This window comes from Lithobates pipiens, unplaced genomic scaffold, assembly GCF_037356315.1.
Source record: "Lithobates pipiens isolate NorthernLeopardFrog02 unplaced genomic scaffold, aLitPip1_a1.2 Scaffold_19, whole genome shotgun sequence".
NCBI lineage: Eukaryota > Metazoa > Chordata > Amphibia > Anura > Ranidae > Lithobates > Lithobates pipiens.
The window spans coordinates 464,684,822-464,709,572 of NW_027507764.1; the positions used below are offsets into that span (position 1 = coordinate 464,684,822).

General features: G+C 44.2%; 1 protein-coding gene and 1 long non-coding RNA gene across 9 annotated transcripts in view; one reads left to right on the forward strand and one right to left on the reverse strand.

Moving 5' to 3' along the window:
- CSPP1 (centrosome and spindle pole associated protein 1) overlaps positions 1–24,751 on the forward strand; it is a 140,275-nt gene that overhangs the window by 1,712 nt on the left and 113,812 nt on the right. For all 8 annotated transcript variants that reach the window (XM_077492831.1, XM_077492832.1, XM_077492835.1 and 5 more), the window contains exon 2: positions 23,345–23,456. In XM_077492831.1, coding sequence (XP_077348957.1) covers positions 23,358–23,456 — 99 coding nt within the window. In that variant the 5' untranslated portion in view covers positions 23,345–23,357. The remainder of the gene's footprint in view (positions 1–23,344; positions 23,457–24,751) is intronic.
- On the reverse strand, positions 1,888–8,026 carry LOC143997281 (uncharacterized). The gene is made up of 2 exons (XR_013277667.1): positions 7,442–8,026; positions 1,888–3,159 (listed from the first exon to the last, which is right to left on the reverse strand). It is a non-coding gene; the product is annotated as an uncharacterized LOC143997281 (long non-coding RNA).

Sequence of the window (24,751 nt, forward strand, 5' to 3'; positions counted from 1 at the left end):
CCAAGGGACATGTACACTGATTATCAGTGCAGTCCAAACAGTGCCCATCAGTACTGGCAATCAGTTCTTCCTCATCAGTGAAGGAGAAAAATGACCTGTTTGCAAAATTGTATAACAAACTATAAAAGATTTTTTATTTTTTTCAACATTTTTAGTCGTTGTTGTGTGTGTGTGTGTGTGTGTGTGTGTGTGTGGTTTTTATTTAATTCTTTTTTTTATTATTATTTATTTTTTTTAGCAAAAAATAAAATACCCAGTGGTGATTAAATATCAGCAAAAAGAAATCTATATTTGTGAAAAAATGATAAAAATATAATTTGGGTACAGTGTTGCATGACCGGGCAATTGTCATTTGAAGTGTGACATCACTGATCACTTAAAATGGGTTTGGGCAGGAAGGGGGTAAAAGGGTTGTAAAGTCTCATGGTTTTTCACCTGAAATCATTCTATGCATTTAAGGTGAAAAACTTTCCGAGCTTCAGCTGCCCCCCAGACCCTCACCCCCCCCCCTCCTTTTGTCTTACCTGAACCCGATCGTTCCAGCAGCTCCAGCCACTGTCTCGGGTCCTCATTGGATAGAGTGGTAGAAGCAGGAGCCATTGGCTCTGGCTGCTGTCAATCAAATCCAGTGACATGGGAGCCAGGGGTGGGGCCAAGTCCTGCTGTCTGTGTCAATGAGAGCAGCAGCGGACTCATGAGCGCACCCGCATGGGTGCCCCTCAGGGAAAGTGGCTCTTTGTGGGGGCACCCAATGAAGAAGAGGAGCCAGGAGCGCCACTGGGGCACCCCAGAAAAGGAGGATCAGGGCCACTCTGTGCAAAACTTTAGCACAGAGCAGGTAAGTATGACATGTTTGTTATTTAAAAAATCTTTACAATTACTTTAAGGGTACACCCATGTGAGGGCTGTGTATTGCTTGCACGCAATGCACAGGGATGCTGATCTCTCCATTACCTCACTTCCTGTCCTATGGTGACAGTTGTACTGAGCAACATTGTCACCCTAAGATTAGGAGTTAAGGATGAGCTCAGGCATGTACGCAAGTCCACGTGCCCGCCTGGAAGCTTGCATTTTGCAGCGCTAATCACAGGCAGTGAGATATTTCCTGATCCGTGGCTGCACAGATCAGAAAATGTCTCCCTGCCTGTGATTAGTGCTGCGGAATGTCAGCTTCCTCATGGGCACTTGGATTTGCGAACACGCCTGAGCTGATCCTTACTAGGAGTATTTTAGAACTACTTAACTCCTCCTTCTCATTCCTAAAAAAGGGGGAGTTGTTTTGTAGTCCACTGAGATAGCAAGAAAGAATGCTGAAAGATAAGTGGTTGTATACCCTCTGAAATTTTTTTTTTTTTTTTTTACAAACCTTTTAAGGCAAAAGGCATAATGAGCTAGTATGCACCACCTGCAGCCTGAACTGACCCATCTGCACATCCCACTGACTACATTCCTGTGAGAAACCAGTCCCAGCCATCCCCTGCAGATAACTAGTTCCTGTGGTTCCAGGAGTGTATCTTGTTCTTCCTTTCTTTAGCCTCCTGTACCTTCTGTCTAGTGAACATGGTGTTCTTGGTGGCACGCACCAGTAGGCTTTGTATGATACATAAGATACAAAGTCTGGTTCATAATCAGTTCAAACATTGAAAAAGTCTCACACATGTGGTAGGGCCTTACTTAGGAGTAGCACAATGTGTTTTGTAGTGTAATTTTAAGTATGCCTACACTGTGTGAGAGACATAAACTTGTTAAAATGAGAATGTGTGTGTGTGTTCATGTTGATTATTGTAAGGTGTTCGTCTTCTAGATTCCCCTGGATAGCCTAGGCTGGAGTGGCTCAATGGAGGTCCCATACGCCGGTGGTTAATCAAATACACATACACTCATGGGTACGTGGTGAAGATTACAACGTTTAATGGGAAGTGGACTTTCTTTTATATGGTATTTACAAAGCCCTGCCCAGTGAGTTTCACATACATCAACAATTTAACTCATGACATTAGCTCTTTCCTGAAATGTAAGTTAAAGGTTATCTCCTGACAGTTATTTTCAACATCTACTGACTGACCATATTCTTGGGTAACCAATCCTTATCTTAGCTTTGTGTCTTTCAACAATGTTCAGAGAAGAAAACACAGGCAGATATTTTCCTAAGATATCAATATCTTGCATAGACCCTCTGGAGGGACATACAGATATCAATCATCTAGTCACGTTACTTTGTACATAGTATGTCACGTACGCCAGTATGCTTGTCTTAATTCTGAACCTATTGAAATGCAAGCCTAAGCATATTGGTACTAGATTTTGACTAGTAATATCAATAGGTATTCCCTTATAATCCTCCCTTTGATCATTCTGTGATTTACATAATGATCATTCCTTTTCTAATTTAATAGCACAGGCTTCATACTCCGAACCCTCGTGCTCTTGTGACGTTTGTTAGGACGATAGGAGGGGTGACATTGAGGAGAGGGGTGAAGTTTAAGGGGACTGCCATGAGAGGGATTCTAGCTGTACTGGGATGTAGTTTGCTGCAGATCCAGCATTTCTCAAAACCGGATTTTTGAGCATAGCTATATTTGAATTTTAGTAGTAACATCTTGTCAGTCAGTCCCTTAGGTGACTCATTAACGGGTATAATACTTCTAATATGTCTTTGGCCGGGGGTATTATTCATCTTAGGTGGTCCACATATCCCTTTTAATAGACCTAAGTCTTCTGGATGATATATACAGTTGGCTATAAACCATGTGGGCAGGAATACAAGTAGTACCAGACTACCCCAGAGGCATACAGCCTTCCCTGACACTGAAGGTAAAAACATTTCTACAAGTTCTTATGCTTGTCCTTCTTCCTCACTATCATGTAAGGTTTCAAGGGTTAATTGTCCAATGCCTTCCTGAATCTCTTGCAGTTCCGGTAGCTCTTCGGGTGGGTCGGGTTCTCCTTCAATAGGTGGGGGGTCGGGGGTTGTGGGAAGCGGTGGGCACTTTTTCAGCCTGCTGGCGTGGATCCAGGTGTTCCCCATATCCGTCAGTACTGCCGTTCTCGATACCTTTTCCACCTTCCATGGTCCTGAGAAAGCCGGTCCGATACTCTTTCTTTGTGCTAATTGTTTGATCAGCACTTTGTCCCCAGGGATGAAGGGATGCGTTGGTTCTGTGGAAAGAGGAGAAAAGGTGACAGAAACTTGTTCGTTTATTTCGTGGAGCATACTTACCAGATTTTTCACGTACATTTCCTGTTGGGAATAAATGTTAATGTCAGAGTTAGGGTCTAATGGGGGTAATTCTATATTTGCGGGGATACCCATTAGGATTTCGAAGACTTTATTTGTAAGTCTGTTAAGGGTCCTAAGGGTGGAGGTAGGTGACCGTGTAGGCCGTGTCTTTTTCCTTGGACATTGTTCTGTGCACAGGTCAGGCAGCTTTTAGTCAGAAGTTGGATTTGTTTATTCAAATTGTTTGTATACAGGTTGGTTAAAGGGGCAGCTCCTATGTGTCCTGGGCCATGGAGGTATGAGAGTATGAGAATGCAACTTGCTTCAAGTATTCCCAGTACCTTCCCCTCTTTTGTCCAAAGACCCTCGGGGTCTTTGGTCAATCCTGCAGCGACCCAGAAATGAACGTCCTGGTCTGTGGCCATTGTTTGTATTTGTGCTACAATTGTTTTGAAGTTGGATGAAGTGAAATGTTCTTTAAAGAAAACTGTTGTGGGGGCAGGGGGGTTAGGGGAGGAGGCGGCAGCTTGCTTTGCAGTTCTATCGGCTAGGGCGTTACCCTTGGATATTTTGCTGTCGTCCGAGGAATGGGCTTTTACCTTGATAATAGCCACTTCCTTTGGAAGGAGGATGGCCTGGAGAAGAGCCATAATATGTGTGGAATTGGCAATTAGTCTATTGTCTGCGGTTTTGAAACCTCTATTAGCCCATATCACACCAAAGTCATGCACCACTCCAAAAGCATATCTACTGTCTGTGTAAATGTTCACCTTCTTATCTGTAAACAAAATGCAGGCCCTGGTGAGGGCTTCTAGTTCAGCCACCTGAGCCGAAGAGGGGGGCAGTGGTTTGGCTTCTAATACCTTGTTTGGCAACTGGACTATTGCATATCCTGTTTGGAAAGTGGAATCAGAGGGGCGGGAGCAACTACCATCCACAAAAACATCTTCTGCATCTATAATAGGTGTATCCGTGAGATCAGGTCTAGGGAATGTGATGGATTCCACTTTTTCCACACAGTCATGAAGCTGGTCTGGGTCTTGTGGTAGACGTAACATGGAGTGCAGGAGGCGGACAGCAGGGTTGCTAGCGGGAACATATTTGAGAGACAGATTGTCTGTGTTCATGAGGGAAATCTCATATCCACTGAGTCTTTGTGAGGTCATGTGTTGGGTGTTCATGTTCTGTATGAGGTGGGTGACAGAGTGTGTGGTGTAAAGCGTCATCGGGTGTCCCAAGACCATCTTGTTGGCATCTTGTATGGCCATAGCACAAGCGGCTAAATTCTGAAGGCATGATGGCATGCCTTGAACCTGAAGGGGGAGTTTTTTTAGATAGGTAGGAGACAGGGCGGTAGCCTGTTCCATGCTGTTGTATCAAAACCGCGGCAAAAGAGGTCCCCGAGACTACACAGTATAGTTGAAAAGCTTTACCATAGTCTACCAATCCCAGGGCGGGTGCACATGACAGACTGTTTAATAGAGCTTGAAAAGCTTGTAGTCTGTCTTCAGTCCAATCTATTAATTTAGGGGCTGTCGAGCCAGTAGCCTCTCTTAGGATACTATCATAATGAGAACAGTCAGGAATCCATTGGCGGCAATATACCATTGCACCCAAGAACGAGAGTAGGGCAGCTTTGTCTTTTGGGGGACTGAGAGCTCGAAGGGCTGCGGCACGTTTGGGGGACACTAGCCTTGTCCCTTCCTTTAGAATGCACCCTAGGTATTCTACCTGTGGCTGGCACCATTGTATTTTCTTCCTTGATGCTAGATGCCCGGCGTGAGCTAGGTGTTGTAACAGTGATGTTGAATCGACCGCACAATCTTCAGCAGTTCGACTGCACAGGAGCAGGTCGTCCACATACTGTATTAGTACCGACCCACGCTCAGAAGTCCAAGACTTGACAGTCTCGTTGAGTACCATAGAGAAGGCGGCTGGACTGTCTACATACCCTTGCCAGGTTAGTTGGCCCCCGGCCCAGGAGAAAGCAAACATAGGTTGGGCTTCCTCTGCAATGGGAATGCTAAAGAAAGCATTCGCTAAATCAATTACTGTGTAGCATAGAGAGTCTGCCGGTATGCATGAGAAAATAAAAGTGATGTCTGAGACTAGGGGTGGGAGGGGAATCACTTGTTTGTTTACTGCTCTGAAGTCTTGGACGAGTCTCCACTCGCCACTGGCCTTCTTTACAGGGTAAATGGGTGTGTTCCAGGGACTGATGATTGGTTTCAGGATACCTTTTGATATGTAATCATCGATCTGGGGGGCAATGCCTTGGGTCTTTTCGGGGGGCAGGGGGTATTGTTTGTGATATTGTTTTCTGCGTCAGGGCGCATCTGAGGCGAGTAAGGCGTACAGTTAATGAAACCTACGCTACCTTTGTTTTCCTCCCAGATAGCATGTGTTTCGAGAGAGGCGGGGAGTAGCATAAAGAAGCCTCTGTGTGCATGTCGCTTAGGGCCATGTAAGTCACATAATGGTGAACTAGCTGTAAGGGAACCTTCTCTATTAAACTTAATGGTAATACACAGTTGTGCCAAGAGGTCCCGTCCCATAAGGGGCACAGGGCATGAGGACAAGACAGCAAAAGTTTGGGTACATAATTTCTGTCCTTCTGGAGTGGCTACAGTCAGTGGTGGAGTGATGAGATGGGTGACAGGTGTCCCATTAATACCAATAGAGTTTCCCTCGGTGCATTGTGGTGTGTTAAAAATCTCATCGTTCACTGAACTAGAGGTGGCGCCAGTGTCTATCAAAAAGCAGACACGTTGTCCATCTACATGTAATACAACTTGAGGAAGACTTCTCCATGAGGGATTGTAACACACTAGGCTGAGGGAAGGGACATACTCTAGGCATCCCATTGGGGTGGTGGCTGCCGATTGGATGGCCACTGCATAGGAATTCTGGGTGGTGGTCTATTGGGGGCCTGAGGGTGCATTATTTGTGGCTGTGTAGGATATTGGGGTAGTGGTTGACGAGGGTTCTGGTATGGCGGATAACGGGGATACTGTGGGCGGGTCTGGGGGTTAAATTCCCTGCCTCTGCCTCTTGCTCTAATCTGTCCAGTCCTATAAGGGCACTGGGATTTCCAGTGTCCTTGCTGTCCACAATTGAAACAACCTTGGTCCGGGGGATAAACAACAGCTGGACCAGGATATGTTTGCATGGCCATTAGGGTCATGGATTCCCAATTGGTGACACCTTTCCCGGACTTGTGCCCAGAAAGATTCCACCTTGGGACCCGGCAAGTTATGTTGAACATACTCATACGGGGTGGGAGTTCCCGGACTCTGGGGCTGGGTGCCTGCAGAATTCCCCATCTAGTAGTCTGGGCAGTATGTGTCTAGTGGCAGGACACAGGTGATAACACCCGGTTTGTTCAACAATCCGGTCTCTGGTCTGGGAGTAGGATCCCTGATCTTTTGGGGCAGATGGACTTATATAAAACTATGAAGATTTACCCTTAATATACGATGAAGGGTAAATCTTTCCTGGTGGCGGGATATACCCCTCTTACACCAAGTCTGCAAGAGAAGCCTGTAGGTCTAGTGGTCAAAAGAATCTACCTTTCATAAATGCTAAGAAAAAGTAAACCTAGCGTGCAGTGTGAACAGGCAGGTGCTACCTCACTACAATCTGGTTCTTAATACTCTGTATTCATTTAACAACATTTGGGTTTATTCAAACAGATATCCACTCTATATAATTATATCTTATACAACGTTAATACTCTATATACTTACGCTTGCACCTAAAGAGAAACAGACATATTGTTATGGTTTAAGATTTCAGCTTTAAAATTTTTCATGTACATTATCAAGTAATCACATCATGATGCATTTCATTATTTATAGTGCACTTTAAAAGTTCTCAAGTGGGCGTCCATTTAGCCAATCCTTATGTCACGGGCGTATATGATACCTCCCGTGTTAGAATATAATCATAAATATCTCTCTTAGTTTATAGTCGGACCAACCTAGTCAGACTCCTCAGTACCTCTCTTAGTTTATAGTCGGACCAACCTAGTCAGACTCCTCAGTACCTGCGAACCCTTTTCACCCCCCAGGGACCAGCCTAGTCCGTTGCGAAGGCACAGTTTATATATATATATATATATATATATATATATATAATAAAATTTCTTATAATGGTTGTTTGGACAGGTCAAGCATAAACGCCAATTACCATAAAAAAAAGGTAAAGGTGTAAATGACCTACCTGTGCAAACACACCCCACTCCTGGTACCAAAAACTGTAAGGTGTTCGTCTTCTAGATTCCCCTGGATAGCCTAGGCTGGAGTGGCTCAATGGAGGTCCCATACGCCGGTGGTTAATCAAATACACATACACTCATGGGTACGTGGTGAAGATTACAACGTTTAATGGGAAGTGGACTTTCTTTTATATGGTATTTACAAAGCCCTGCCCAGTGAGTTTCACATACATCAACAATTTAACTCATGACATTAGCTCTTTCCTGAAATGTAAGTTAAAGGTTATCTCCTGACAGTTATTTTCAACATCTACTGACTGACCATATTCTTGCGTAACCAATCCTTATCTTAGCTTTGTGTCTTTCAACAATGTTCAGAGAAGAAAACACAGGCAGATATTTTCCTAAGATATCAATATCTTGCATAGACCCTCTGGAGGGACATACAGATATCAATCATCTAGTCACGTTACTTTGTACATAGTATGTCACGTACGCCAGTATGCTTGTCTTAATTCTGAACCTATTGAAATGCAAGCCTAAGCATATTGGTACTAGATTTTGACTAGTAATATCAATAGGTATTCCCTTATAATTATCACTTCCCATATCCCTATACCAGGCATGTCCAAAGTCTGGCCCGCGGGCCAATCGCGGCCCGCGGTCCGGTTTTGAACGGCCCGCCTGGTAATCTAAACATGTATATCTTTTGTGGCCCCCAACGATCTCCCAGCGCCGGGGCCACAAAAGATATAGAGTCTGGCTGCATTGGAGATAGGAGGCTGTACGAGCGCTGTGCACACAGGAGTATTTCCTATTTACACTGCAGCCTCTGTAATAGGAAGTCCCATCTCCGCCATTGGACGACTGTTCTGTCCATCAAAGGAGGTGGCACTTTCTCTTAAAGAGGCCGCTGTGAAAACAGGAGATTCTCCTGTTCTTTGGCGCTCGTCCAGCCCCCTCCATGTCCCCTCCAAGGCTGCACTGATGGCAATGGTAAGTACATTCCTGGCTAATAGTGAGTGAAATCCTGGCAATGGTGGCTGCATTACTGGCAATAGTAAGTGAAATCCTGGCAATGGTGGGTGCATTTCTGGCAATAGTATGTGAAATCCTGGCAATGGTGGCTGCATTCCTGGCAATAGTAAGTGAAATCCTGGCTAATGGTGGCTGCATTCCTGGCAATAGTAAGTGAAATCCTGGCTAATGGTGGCTGCATTCCTGGCAATAGTGAGTGAAATCCTGGCAATGGTGGCTGCATTCCTGGCAATAGTATGTGAAATCCTGGCAATGGTGGCTGCATTCCTGGCAATAGTAAGTGAAATCCTGGCAATGGTGGCTGCATTCCTGGCAATAGTGAGTGAAATCCTGGCAATGGTGGCTGCATTCTTGGCAATGGTGGCTGCATTCCTGGCAATAGTGGCTGCATTCCTGGCAATGGTGGCTGCATTCCTGGCAATGGTGGCTGCATTCCTGGCAATGGTGGCTGCATTCCTGGCAATAGTGAGTGAAATCCTGGCTAATGGTGGCTGCATTCCTGGCAATAGTGAGTGAAATCCTGGCTAATGGTGGCTGCATTCCTGGCTAATGGTGGCTGCATTCCTGGCTAATGGTGGCTGCATTCCTGGCAATGGTGGGAGCGCAGATGGGCACTGACCCTTATTTTGCTTCAGAGTTTTTTATTTAAAATGTTACGTTTTTTTTTCCTGAAACTTATTCGCCAATAAATACGGTATATCCAAATAACACGCCCGAGCTCATTTCTTCAACACACACAGCCACAAAGGCAAGAGAATTCTTGTTGGGCCGTGTATTAGTGTTCGAACGAACACACTTAGACCGATTTTTAATGGTTCAAAGAATGTCAGGCAAAATGGTCGGCCCTCGTGCATGTTCACTTCATCAAATCTGGCCCTCTTTGAAAAAAGTTTGGACACCCCTGCCCTATACTGTAGATTGTGTTCACTAAGATGCACGTCCAAGAGTCTTTTAAATCTATCAATACAGGGGTTGACAAATTTGCTTGGATTCTAGGAGCCAGCTAAAAAAGTGAGGAGCCAGGTCCGTGACGGCGATCTGGACCTGTCCCTGGCCTGACATGGAGACGAGTGAGGGGAAGATAGCCCCCAGCCCCCCACATATGAGATCACCTTTCATTGGACACACCGCCTGAGTGCTAAATGGCCGCTTTGATTGGCCATTTAGCATGATCTGTGATTTGCTGTACCCAAGGGACACGGCCAACACAGAACTTCCCCGATGCGCGCCCATGGCGGCGTTCAGAGGGGAAGTAAACAGGAGGATGTCCAGGGACGCCCTCCCGGCAATTGGTGTCCGCGCTGTAGACATCTTTTGTCTATAGCGCGGGCACGAAGTGGTTAACAAAAGAATGTGACTTTTATGTCCGCCATGTTCCCGCTTATTAACGTCATATCCCCGCTAAGGGTTAGATCAGGTCCGCCTGAAAAACTGACAGGTGAACCTGATCAGACAGCCCTTGTGAAAGGGGTCAAGCAGGGAGGATTACAAATAATATTTTTTTTTTTCCCTTAATTAAAATATTTTTTTTTACTTTTTACAAAAAATAAATAAAAAATAATAATAATAATATAATATATATATATATATATATATATATATATATATATATATATATTAATATATAATATAATGAGAAGCCATTTACCAGCCACCACACTCACCGTTGGGCAAAAGGCGCCAGATGACGCCCGCAATCACTTCCTTCTCTTCACTTTGGGAAGGAAATGGGCGGGCAGTGAAAAACAGGCAGGGGAGCTTCACTCCATTAGGATTAGCATTATTGGAATAGGGTGTAATTTCTACATCCACCACAAGATGGCGCCAGACTACCGAAAGATTTTAGAAGGCCGCAAAGCCGCGGCCTCAATTACCGGCCGGCGCGGCCCGATGCAATTGCGCGGCGGAGTTTGGGGTCCAAATGGAGACAGGATACCCCAGCAGCGTTGCCCCAGGCGCCAGGACACGAATTCTAGTCGCAAATGCGACCAGGCGCGAGGGGTTTGTCGAGCCCTGTATCAATACTTCCTGCTGACACCACTAATTGTGGAAGGGATTTCCACATCTTTGCCGCCTTGACAGAAAAAGAAAAACCCCCACGCAGGCCATTTTTTGCAATACGGCACTGCATTGCTTTAACTGACAAATGCACGGTCATGCAAAACTGTATCCAAATAAAATTGATGTCCTCCTTTTTTCCCACAATTAGAGCTTTTTTTTTGTGGTATTTGATCATCTCCGTGTTTTTTAATTTTTTTATTTTATTTTTTTGCGCTAGAAACAAAGAACGACCGACAATTTTGAAAAAACAATATTTTCGGCTTTCTGCTATAAAATAAATCCAATAAAAGAATGTAAAAGAAATCTAATTTCTTCATCAATTTAAGCCAATATGTATTCTGCTACATATTTTTGCTAAATAAAATCCAAATAGGCATATATTGTTTGGTTATAGCGTCTACAAACTATAAGAAATGTTTTATTTTATTTATTTTTTATTAGTAATGGCAGTGATCGACCACTTCTAGCGGAACTGCGATATTGCAGCATGCAAATCGGCAATCAAAGGGTTAAATGTATGCCTAGGGAGTGTTTACTAACTGTGAGGGAGGTTCTTTTACTACTTAAAGATATGGATCAGTGTTTCTGCTTCACAGAAACACAGGATCCATGCCTTCTGTATTCAAGGAATGACAGTCTGCCTTGTTTATATAGGCAGACTGTCATTCTGCGAGATTACAGAATGATCAGTAGGTCCTGGCGGACATCGGGTCTGTGGGACCTGCCGATTAACTATGTATTAAACTCTATACATTATTCATATAGGGGGTGGTCCCCCAAAAATATATAAAAAAACACTTTTTTTTCCTCAGTTTAGGCTGATACGTATTCTTCTACATATTTTTAGTAAAAAAATCACAATAAGTGTTTATTGATTGGTTTGCTCAAAAGTTATAGCGTTTACAAAATAGGGGATAGTTTTATGCCATTTTTATTAATAAATAATAAAAAAAATGTGTGTGTGTGTGTGTGTGTGTGTGTGTGTATGTATGTATATATATATATATATATATATATATATATATATATATATATATATATATATATATAATATATATATATATATACTGATTCCTGTGTAAATGGCAGTGAAGGGGTTAAGTGTGTCCTGGGGAGTGTTTCTATCTGTGGGGGGGGGGGCATGGCTAAGTGTGATACGTCACTGATCTCGTTACTGTGACCCGATCACAGGGAGCAGAGATCAGTGACACTATTATCACTAGGCAGAATGGGGAGATGATTGTTTACATTGGCATCTCCCCGTTCTTCTTCTCTGAGGCGATCCTGGGTATCGTGACCCGACTCGTGGAGGTTGCTGCGGGTGTGTGCGCCTGCTGGCCGCCTCTTAAAGGGCTACGTACAGGTACGTTAGTTTGCCTGTAAGAGCCTTTCTGCCGACGTATATTGACGTGAGGCGGTCCGCAAGCGGTTAATTGTCATTAAGAGTGTAACAACTTAGGACTAAATAAAAAAGTAATAATTGAAGTGTTCAAGTGTCAACCAATATAAGAAGAATCATTCAACTGAGATCCTAACAGTGATGCATACAAATTTCCTGGTATCTAACCAAGGGACTTGGTGACTCATGTGATATGGTAATCATGTTTATATATTTAGGCCTTGTACACACTGTCCACATGCTAAACGCCTTGTTTGGAGCCGGACATAGATGATTTGAATCTCGGCTGGTTCAGCAAGGACCAGCTGAGATTTAAACCATATATGGGCAGGCTGAATGTACAAAGTTGATCGCTCGATCAACTTGGGTACAAACATTCTTTTGGATTTTACATGTAATTATTGCCCGCAGCTATTATAGCTCATAGCAGTAATCACTGTGTTCTCCCGGTGGGGACAACTGCCCCCGCCCCCCTTCGCCAGGAGAACACAATGGCTCTGTTGATGGGGAAAAATAATTTCTTTCATGCAACTTTAGAATCTGCAGCTGTCTCAACTTCAGGCCTCTTTAACATGGGGCTGTCCGTATTTAGCATCCGCTTGCTCAGCGGGGATCGCTCCGTTGATCCCTGCTGAACCTGCAGATGACAAGTCCGTCTCTGCACTGTGCAGGGGTGGATCTGTCAGAGAGTCCGCTCTCCCCTATGGGGGGATCAGATGATTACGGACCGCCTGTCTGTTTTCATCCGATCCGACAGACAGATGGAAAATAGGGTTTCCATCCGTCTGGATTTTGGGAAGGGGTAACAACATACGCCAACCTTTTTTGGGTTGGGGAGAAGTCCTGGAAGAGGCAACTGTCCAAGAGAAGTGACACAGATCAGAAGTGGCCTTTCCCATTAACATTCTAGAGATTCGGGCAGAGCACTTGGTCCTGAGGGCCTGAACGTTCCGTTTACGGAATTGTCCCGCGAGGATCCAATCCGACAATGCCACAGCAGTAGCCTATATCAATCATTGAGGGGGCACAAGAAGTTGTGGCCCAGAGAGAGGTGAATCATATCCTGTCTTGGGCAGAAAATAATGTACTTCATTCTAGGAAAATTGGCAGGTGGATTACTAGAGTCACTAGCAGTTGTTCCCAGGAGAATGGTTCCTTCACCCTGATATCTTCCTGTCAATATGTCAAAGATGGGGATCCCAGATGTAGATCTGTTTGCGTCCAGGTTCAACAAATAAATCAACAACTTTTGTCAAGAACAAAGGATCCGCTAGCATGTGGAACAGATGCCTTGCTATTCCTGTGGAATCAGTTCTCACTGATTTATGCATTCCCTCCTATTCTGTCTGCGTCCATGACTTCTTGGCAGGATCAAGCAGGAAGGGAAGTCTGCAATTCTTGTGGCCCCCAGCAAGGCCCAGGAGATCTTGGTATGCAGAGATCATAAGGATGGTGGTAGGGGTCCCATGGACCCTACCACCACATCCAGACCTTCTCTCGCAAGGTCCGGTATTACATCCTACCTTACAAACACTAAATTTAACGGTTTGGCTATTGAGTCTCACATTCTGAAGAAACGTGAGCTGTCAAATTTAGTGGTATCTACCTTGGTTAATGCAAGGAAGCCGGCCTCCAGAATCACATATTCTAGAGTCTGGAAGGCATATGTCCCCTGGGTTGAATTCAGGGGTTGGCACCCCAGTAGGTATGTCATAGATAGAATCCTTGACTTTCTGCAGATGGGGTCAGAAATGAAGCTGGCCTTGAGTACTTTCAAAGACCAGGTCTCGGCCTTGTCGGTAGGTATGGTTTCAACGACCACTTGCTTCACATTCTTTGGTTGGTAGTTTTTTTTTCAGGGGGTAACGCAGCTTAATCCCCTGGTTAGGTCACCCCTGAACCCTTGGGACTTGAATTTAGTTCTGTTGGCGTTACAAAAACAGCCTTTTTGAGCTGATATGACATATTCCCTTGGTCCTTTTGACAAAGAAAACTAGTTTTTCTGGTAACCAAATCCTCTGCAAGAAGGGTATCAGAGTTGGCTGCTCTTTCTTGTAAAGAGCCATATTATTATTCACACGGATAGGGTAGTATTGCGTCCCCATCCTAACCTTCTACCGAGGGTAGTGTCAGGTTTTTATCTAAACCATGATGTTCTACCTTTTTTTTTTTTTTTTATTTATTTTTTTTTTTTTTCCAGAACCCTGTTCTATGGAAGAAAAGTCACTACATTCTCTTGATGTGGTGAGAGCAGTCAAGATCAGTGACTGCTCAGCAGTGTTAATTTTGGCAGGGATTTTTGATTTAGTTTATCTAAAATTGAATGGGTGTAATTAAATTGTAATGCATTAGTTAAATGTTTCTCTACAATTTCCAAACTCATTATATACTGCTGGAGTGAAAAATCTCATATGCTATTATTTATGTTTTATTAGGGTATGAACATGCACTACAGACCAGTGTTAATTTTGAGGTCAAATTTCAATTTAGTTTTAGTCTTGTTTTTTTTTGGGTTGAAAATATTTTTATTGGTAAGAAAACCAGAATATTAACAGAAAAAAAAAACACATTTGACATATTGTTTACAGAGAAGCGGCAACCAGCATGCCAAATGGCTATCGCCTACAGCAGTGCTGGCGCTTGAGATTTTGTGTAAAGACATACAATCATTGTATGTCAAACTAAAAAAAGGGTATGAAAAGAATGGAGGAAGGAAGAAAAAGCGAGCAGGGTTAAGAGAGGAGAGGAGAGGAGAGGAGAGGGGATGGGATGGAGTCTGACCATAGTCAGAGGCTGAATCCCAACTGATAAATCAGTGTCCTTCTCTTCCAGCAGAGATCAAGGTAGAGGGGGAGCTGAGCTCGGGGAGACGGGAAGCATTTCAGCCAGGATATCTGAGGAGGAGAAGCACCACCAGACAGACCACAAAACTGTATATTTGTCGTAGGTGTCATTGTCCAGCTCTTCCATTATCAATAATGTCATTCATTGTGGAGACCCAAAGAGATAGTGAAGAGGGGAGTAGTGGTTGTTTTCCAAAAAAGGGAATGAGTTGACGGGCTGCTGATAGAAAAAAGCGTAATGGGCACCGCTTTTGGGAGGTTATTGATCCTGGTAGTATGGAAAGAAGGGATATTTCGGGGGTAAGTTGCAAAGATTCATCATATATCTTGTATACCTGAAATACCTTCCAGAAGGGTCAAATCCACTCCTGCTTCCAGAAGGGTCGATCTCACTCCCACCAGATGTGAAGATACGTGCCTGTGGTTGCATTGCATCTCCAGCAGGTAGATGGGAATATTTTTTTTGTAGTGTGGCAGGGTCCCTGTACCATCTAGACAGAATCTTGAAATTCTTCTCTTGTGAATAGCAGGAGACTGATGACTTGTGTGCAAAGTGTAATGCAATCTGCTGTTCCGCTCTGCAGAGGGTCTTTCTCAGGTCTGCCGACTATATCCTGGTGTAAGTGGGTAGGTAATTTTGTGTGAGCGCCTGAATCAGACTATAAATGTGGGAAAGTAAGTGTCTGGGTAGCTCCTGAAGGGAACCCAGATGTTCAAATTTGAGTGGATGATGGATCTGGGATGAAAGAAATAAGTGTTTGGTAAAGGTTGTTAGGTGTAAGGAAATGAGCCAGTCATATGTTCCTGTCGGGACGATCGGGGTTCCATTTCCCGAGTGGATGAAGTTGTGTGCCTGAGGCCAAGAAGAGCGGTGGAATGAACCCAGAGCATGAGCCCCTATGCCCTGTGGGAAGGTCGTGTTGTCAAATAGGGCTGATAAGGGGGATAGATCCGAGGAAAGAATCTTGCATAGCCCTCTACTGTCCCAGAGCACAAGGGAAGAGCACGTAGATCGTCAGGAGATAGGTCCTGCTCGACCATCACCGAGGCTTTTTGGAAGGGTCATGTGAGCCATGAGTGTGGCATTATAGTAAAGCTTATAATCTGGTAAGCCTGAGCCGCCCTGTAATTTTGTGAGTAATTTATATTTAATTCTGGCTAGCCCCTTATTCCATATAAAACGAATAGAGAGAGGAGTCTAGGGGAGAAAAAAAAGGATTTGGGGATGGTGACTGGTATAGGTATAATAGTTTGGGTAGGGTGTCCATTTGAGGGTATTAATGCATCCAAACCAGGGTAGAGTTGTGCCCCCCCCCCCCCCCCTCCCAAGTCCTTTAAGAATCGGGAGAGAAGGGAATTATAGTTTAGTGTTAAAAATTTGAGAGATTAACCGGGATTGTTATGCCCAGGTAGGAGATGCCCTTGGTCTGCCATTGAAAGGAGTAATTGGAGCGAAGTGAAGACATGGTTGATGTGGATAAAGAGATGTTAAGGGCCTCTGTTAAAGCGTTTGAATTCAGCGATATAGGCCTGCATTGGATCCTGAGAGGAAGATGTAGGGCTGCGTGAAGTTGCTTGTAATAGATTATATGATTGGGAATAAAAGTCCCTGAATGAGTTAGATATGCCTTTGGTGTTAAAGACCTTAGTCTGGTCTATTAGGGAGTGGGATGAAGGTAGTAATACAAAGGCATAGACAGAAAGAGAGAGTCCCAGGCTCCAGTGCCAGTAGAGCAGGGGTGCCCAACCTTTCGAAGAGTGAGGGCCACTTAAGTGACTTGGTAGCCAGTCGCGGGCCACAATGAGTGGAGCGGGCGGATGACAGGTCTGTGTCCACTCTGCATATAGAGAGCAGACATGGATACAACCCACTCTACTCTATGGGCCCTTCGAGGTGGGTGGTGCACCCGCGGATCAGTTTGAAAGCAGCCCAGTACCCACTGCAGAACAGATATGGCCTTATTTGGTATCACACCGCCTGTGACAGGAGTCAGCGCTATACAGGAACCCTCGCTTTATGTGGCTCTGCACCACAGCCGCTTGCTTTCACCACTGCTGGATTAATTCACAACACTGAGGATCTAGGATGACGGATCGGTGATCCAAGCTTACCAACCAGCCATCCCAGAGCAGGAGGTTGCGGGCCACATCAGAGGGCTCTGCGGGCCACATGTGGCCCCCGGGCCACTGGTTGGGCACCCCTGCAGTAGAGCATCAATACAGCATGTTTTGGTAAAATCGGGAGGCTGGGTCCCGAAAATAGAGGATGAGCAGAATTGCTTGGGTAGGCCACTAGGTGGCACCAATTAGTCATCAGTATGTATATACAATACACATAAAAATTTATTGTGGGGAACATCTCGAAACCAAGGTACGGTCCTAAAAACGTTCTACAAAATTAACACTGTTGCTCAGATTAAAAAAACGAATGTTTTGTTTGTGTTGCCTGAAGGTCCCAAAAGAGGACAGGCAGCATTGAAATCTACTATTACTAAATAGATTTGACAAGTGATTGTTCAAGCTGATGATTTAAAGAGAAAAGTACCACCTTTTTCACATTAAAGCACACTCCACCAGGGCTGTTAGTACTTCCTGGGCAGTGCATCACCAAGCCTCCACGGCTCAAATCTGCAAGGCCACAATTCTGTCTTCAGTCCATACATTTACCAGATTTTATCAAGTAGATGTAAAAGGTCATGAGGACATCGCCTTTGGGCACAGTGTGCTGCAGGTAGCAGTATAAGTCCTCTGATCTCATGATGCCCTACTTGTGTTGTGTCTCCCTCCCTTCAGTTGGCATTGCTATGGGACATCTCATATAGTAACTACTATGGCTCTGTGTCCTGTGATGTACGATAAGAAAATATGGTTTTTATAACAGCTTACCTGTAAAATTATTTTGTAGTACATCATGGGACACAGAGGTCCCTCCCTTCTTTCTGGTATACATGTGTATTGCTTTGCTACAAAAACTGAGGTACTCCCAGTAGTGGGAGGGGTTATATAGGGAGTGAACTTCCTGTCTTAGGGTGTGCCAGTGTCCATCACCTAAAGGTGGCCTATAACACACATAGTAACTGCTATGGCTCTGTGTCCCTTGATGTACTTCAAAGAAAAGGATTTTACAGGTAAGCTATTATAAAAATCCTATTATCTCGCATGTGTCAAACACAAGTCTCTGCATGCCAAATCTAGGCCATTTCATGTGGCCATTGCACTCAGGAAGGGGGATGGGTGAAAGTGAGATGTGAACAGCTTTCTGCACGTAGCGCACCCCTGAGCTCTGCACTCTGCACGTTGTGCACCCCTGGTATTTATTGCCCCTTTAAGATCCAATTACAATTTGTCCACACCCACGATTCGGTGGGGGATGTGGTTGAGTTCATGCACTTTTTCTCTGAGGAAAAAAAGCCCTGCATAAATACAAAGTACTACAAACACAGCTGGCCCTTTGAGGAAAACTATATTGCCAATGTGGCCCACAATCAAATTCAGTTTGACACCCCTGCCCTATTTCATTTTCTTTTTGGTTTCTGTACTTACCCCATTCAAACTTGTTCGACTTGTCATGCGACTTTCGGCTCCATGTTTTGTTGATAACCATTCATATATGTCCGACTTAAAGTCGCAGCGACTTCAGAGTAGTTCATGCACTACTTGAATGCAACTTGAGGGCCACCAAAATAGCATGAAAGACGTACCTGAATGTTTTACATGCAACAGCGGGTCCAAACTTGCAGAGGGACAACAAGTAACATCCAAGTTGCTCCCATCCAAGGTTACATCAAAGTTGCACTCCGAAGTCGCATGTCTTTGGAGTCATACAAGTGTGAATGGAGCCTTAGCGAGTTTGGCAGGCCAAACAGGATTCATTTTTATTTATTTATTTTGAACCAGCGGGTTTAATGAAAGAGAAAATTAAATGGATTCCCCATCCATGTATTAGTGGTGGATGGAGGAATCCCTCCCACAGAGCTATTGTATTCTGACAGGAGGGAGGCTTCCCCCGCTGTCAGAATACACTCATTAGGACTACTGGCTATAGTTGGCAGCACTGATTGAGCAAAAAATGTCCAACGGGCTGGTTGTACAAAAGTCGATTGAGAGATTGACTTCCATACAAGCAACCTGCCCATAGATAGATGGAAATATGGCAGGTCCCTGCTTAACTGGACGAGTTTTGATCTATCTATGGCGAGCTTCAGTGACACAGAGCTAGTCTAGCATGCTAAATGTAAGTTCAGACTTTTCAAACTTCTCTGCCAACATGGTAAGTTTTTGTTGCAGGTAGTAAAGCTTGGAGATGAATGACAGCTCAGAAATCTGCACAAACTTCTTATGTCACTACAGAACACAGAATTGATGTAGGGGGTTAGTGGGAGGAACCATACAGTGCTACTGGAGACACCAAATCTACATCTCCCAGATGTGTCGGATTCTGAACACATCTCATGCGAAGTTGGTTCATTTCAGTGGAGCTTGTTAAAGCATTACCATGTTTCATGCTAAATGGTTGACCCTCAAGTGATCATCATTCAAGTATATTAACAACCAGGTTAATGTGTGGCAACACGGTTCACGATTGCACGATTTTGAGAGGCAGTTCTCCATACAGTTTTCACACTGCTTTAACATGAATGTTTGAATGATCTGTGCAGACCTGTTCTTATATGTGCTTTCCTGCAGTACAATAAATCCAGCTTTATTACAGGAGCGGAGAAAAGAAACCTTTTCGTTTCTATGTGGTCATTTCCCAGTGCCATATTGTGGTGCTGCATAGTAAACAGTTTTGGTGTTGGTAATGTTGGTGGCATAGAAAACCTATTCTAAAACACAAAACTGCATGTAGTTTGGGATTACTGTGCACTATTCAGAACAAGTTATTTACTAGTGTTAGTCTTCACCAACATATTTGGTGAGTTGCCTCAGATAAGCAGTTCATATTATGTATGGTGTTGATACATTGTCTGCTGTGGGAAGTTAGGAGAGAAGGGACAATCGTGGCTTTCAAGATCCCTCGGCCCTTATCTGATCACACAAGGGCTCGGCTTGCTATTTACTGCAGGCTTATCCTTTTGTTGTCATTCATTGCCTAGCAACCTCCAACAGTAAGCTGCATGCATGAATTTACCACATCCTAGCAACCGCTGCTCCATGATCATCTAGCAGGAATACAAAATGTTTGGTCTGCTGTTCTAAACTGGATTATCGGCAAAATTCTGAAGACAATCCTCACAGTTTTAGTAGTTATGTTCAATATTTCATTTTATTTAATAAGATTGAGCTGAGAGAACCAGGAGAGCTAGACAATACAGTCAGAGGGACTGGTAAGAAGAGTAGCAGTGCTGCCGACAAGGGAGCCAGGTGGCTCTGCATTTTAAGTTGTCTATTGATGCTTATGTGGCAGAACCCCTGCATGGGCAACTGATGTTTATGTGAATTTTCCATTTTGTTTAATAAAAGTTGGCTGCCATGCTGTAAAATACAGTTTGAACTGGTGAAACTCCTTTGAAAAGCACCACATGAGCCTAACCGCCCCATGTTCTGGCAGATAGTGTCCTGCCATCATACAGTGTCCGCCCCATATTGCGCATGCGCAGTACGGAGCAGAAGAAGCTTTTGAAAATCCCCAAAGTTGAACGCCGCCTGCGCCGTGAGTGGAGGTGGTAGCCCCGCCATCCAAGCAGACATAGGGTTGTGAAAATTAGAGGGCCCCTTGTGGGCTTGCTTCGCTCACCATGCTTTGGGCTCGGCCTCGCTGCACTAGGCTCTTTTATGTTCCAACTCTATGTCCACTTGGATGGTGGGGACAGAACCTGGACTCACGGCGCAGGCGCTGTTCATCTTCGGGTATTTTCGGAATCTGTGTGTGCTGTGTACTGCGCATGTGCAGTACACAGCAGACACTATCCGTTGGGGGACAGTATATGATAGGACACACCAACACCACAATATGTATATATGTGTCTGTATTACATTAGATCGTGACTGTTTTAATGAAACATTGATACATACACAGATTTTCATTGTGTGTGTGTGTGTGTGTGGGGGGTTTTTTTGTTTGTTTGTTTTGTTTTTTAAACCTTAGTCTTTTAAAAACGATTACTTATTTTGTTGTTTCCTATATGCATTGAAGCTATACCGTTTCTCAACAGTTTTCTACACCCTCCTGCTCCCCATGTCATGGATTTTTAATGGTCCTGATACTTTATCTGTAAGCTACAATGAATGGGAATGTAAATACAGACAGTCTGGCTCCATGATAATACATTTTATAGGGATACAGAAGTCACAGTGGTCTTGCTTTTGAGGCTACCCATAGATTTTAATTAACCACTTCCATAGAGGGCATTTTGACCCCCTTCCTGCCCATGCCAATTTTCAGCTTTCTGCGCTGTCACATTTTGAAAGCGAATTGTGCGGTCATGCAATATTGTACCCAAATTCACAAGAACATCTTAGACCTGGTTTACATCTATGTATTTTTTTGGTGCTTTTTGCAGAAACGCACTACAGTTCATTTACATTGTTTCCTATGGAACACGTTCACATCTATGCTTTCTTTCAGCTGCAGCGTATTTGGAAAGGGTCAGGGACTTTATTTTTATTTTTTTAATGCAAAATGGTGCTTTTTTGGTTCAGTATACTTCTATGGAGAAGCTGCAGAAAAGCATGTAATGCTTTGTGTTTTTTAATCTGCCCAACAACAAATAGGCCAAAAAAATAGCAAAAATGCAAATCACAGCAAAAGCACGTGCACAAAAATCAAAACGCACAGAATAAAGCACTGCAGAAACAGATAAAATGCAAACTGCATGGATCTCCAAATTTTCACATCATTGTGGTTGAAAATGAACGATTTGATCCCACTAATGATTAGAATCAAACTAACATTCTTAAAATTACTTTTTTTTTGTTTTTTAAATAAAAAAATTTAACTAAGTCTGATGATATTTACCAGATTCACCCTCTAATGGTATATACATACATTATATATCCTCTAATAGTATATACCATATATCTCTTCTGTCTGTTATTCTCAGCGTGGATTTGATATTTTGCTCCCTAACCATATAGCTGGTTATTTATATTTACCACTGTATACAGATATTTTAAGAATAAATTGCTTTTTTTTTTTTAAACTTTACATATTAACTAAATTATACACCACAATTTTTTTTTCTTAAGGTTATTAACCGATTTAATCGAAACAATCGGCCAACTAATCGATTATGAAAATAATCGTTAGTTGCAGCCCTAGATTCATCCTGAAATGCCAGCGCCTAGAGGCGATTCAGTTCGCATTGTGCGCTATATAAGTATTTCATTCATTCATTCATTCAGTGTAAAAGTGTAGGACATCACTCACCCAGCCCGATGCATGTTATTGTATGTGATGGCCTCATTCAATGCTGCTGCATCTGGATGATGCAGCTTTGAACGATTTTGCATTGATGCAGAGAATGGCTGCATCGCCATTGCACAAATTATGTCATCCCGACGCACCCTGCCTCTCCTGGGAGAGCTCTGCCAGAGTACTCTAAAGTTAAAAAATAAAATCACTGCCAGCCACTTTATTTCATGGATACAGCCTACACTGTGTAAGTGTTATTGTAAACCAACATATTTAGAGGCATGCAGGGGTCTCCCGGGAGTGCAGGGGGGCTGTGAAATGTGTTTGGGAGGGGGGCTGTGTAATGTGCAGGGGGGCTGAAAGGGGGGGGTGATTAATGAGTAGGGGGCTGTGGATTGTAAAGGGGGCTGTGCCATTTAGTATTTGCTGTTTCCTAATAAATACTGTTGTCTGCTTTGTTCAGATTTTGGTTCATGCAGAGAGCGTCCTTTTTTATAAAATAAAAAATGGAGATCTTCTGACTGCTTGCTTGAATTTTTTGATGAAAACCATTGGCAGTTATCTTGATGCATCGCAAAATCAAATCAAATCGTATCATTGACAGGATAATTGTAATAGAATTGTAAAACCAGTGAAGATGCACACCTTTACTGGCCACGACAGGTGACGCATTTCACCCCCAATGGGACTTAGTCATAGAGATCCACCTGCCCTGATTATGCTAAGGGACAACCTCTAGATCTGGGGGGGGGGGGGGGGTAAACTCATTGTGGTGCCCATATACATTTTATATTTATCTTTATATATTGCATTTCTATTTCTTTTCCATTGGCCGAGCTCGACCCACATAATAGAATGGGGGAGGTTTAGAACTTATATTGATTTTTTTTTTTTTTTTTTTTTTAATCATTGCCCATGTTTCTGTTGAGTATAATAGCCTCACTTCCTGTTCCAGTGTCAGAGGTCACCATAAAAGGAAGTGAGTGAAAATTTCCCCAATGGAGACCCATACAACAATCAAATTCCTAAATATTTTGTCTGTTTTTTGACTGTTTGAATTGTGGCATGTAAGGGGACGAGGAGCGCTTAAAGCGGAAGTTCCACTTTAAGTACAGACTAGTCAATTAATAAGTTGCTGAAGCAAGACAGTAATTTAATTTCTATTGTCTTATTTTCAATGTCTGTCTGATCACTATCCTGTTTACTTTATTAGGAATATCTCCACAATGGAGGATGATTTAGATTATTTTATTGAAGAGCAGAGGGCTAAGCTTGCTCAAGATAAAGCAACCCTGGAAAAGGACCCACCGTACATGGAAATTAAGGTAAAAAATATCTAATATCTTTGTTTAGTTTGAAGAACGTGATTCTGCAATAATTTCTTTTATAGTTGATATTCATTGAGATCAGGCTTTGCTAATGCCGCAAAGTGGCCCCAAAGCTCTGCAAAAGCACAGCAAAAATGCCAGACGCTTTATGGCCAGTTTTTGAGCGCCTCAGTGTGTAAAGCCGCGTACACACGTAGCCGTCTATCCGACGGACTTAGTCTGGCGGACTTCCCGCCAGCCTGCTGCCGGACTTCCCGCCAGACTGTGCGGCGTACTTTCCGAACGGGCTACTTGCCCACACACGGCACTTTTTCAGCGGACTAATACGGCGTACTAAGTCCCCCGTACTATCCGCCCTACTGAACGGACTCGCCCACACACGCGGAGGAAAGTCCGCTCATTTCGAGCGCGTCTCCAGGTAGGCGGGGCCCGCGAAGGAGACACCGCTGGCCCCGCCACCTGGTATGGACTTAAAGGGGAACCCCAACGCCGAAAAAAATCGGCGTGGGGGTCCCCCCCAAGTCCACAACAGACCCTTGTCTGAGCACGCTACCCGGCCGGCCAGGAAAGGAGGGGGCGAGCGAGCGCCCCCCCCCCCCTGAGCCGTACCAGGCCGCATGCCCTCAACATGACTCCTCCGCTATCTTCTTATAGCTCTTTTGCTAGCGGAGGAGCCCCGCATTCTTCTTCATCGCCGCGGCCTCTTCTTCTGACTTCGGGGGTCTTGTCCCCCTCTTTGGTTCTTCTGCCGGGCCACCGCGCCTTCTTATAGCTCTTTTACAGGCGGTGGCCCGGTCTTCTGTCACCGCTGCCTTCCGTTCTTTCTTCTTTCTTCTTCCTTCTTCTCTCCGGCCGCAATGCCAAGGACGCGCTGCGCGGGGACGGGGTCATCGGTTGATGTCACATGGCGACAGTCCCAGCATCCTCCGGGACTGTGACATATGACATCAACCCATGTGACATCAACCGATGACCCCGTCCCTTGTCCCTATATAAGTCCCCGCGCAGCGCGTCCCTGGCATTGTGGCTGGAGAGAGCTTTGAGTCAACATCTCCAGGAGAAGAAGAAGAACGGAAGGCGGCGGCGACACAAGACCGGGCCACCGCCTGTAAAAGAGCTATAAGAAGGCGCGGTGGCCCGGCAGAAGAACCGAAGAGGGGGACAAGACCCCCGAAGTTGGAAGAAGAGGTCACGGCGACGAAGTAGAATGCCGGGCTCCTCCGCTATCTTCTTATAGCTCTTTTGCTAGCGGAGGAGCCCGGCATTCTACTTCGTCGCCGTGACCTCTTCTT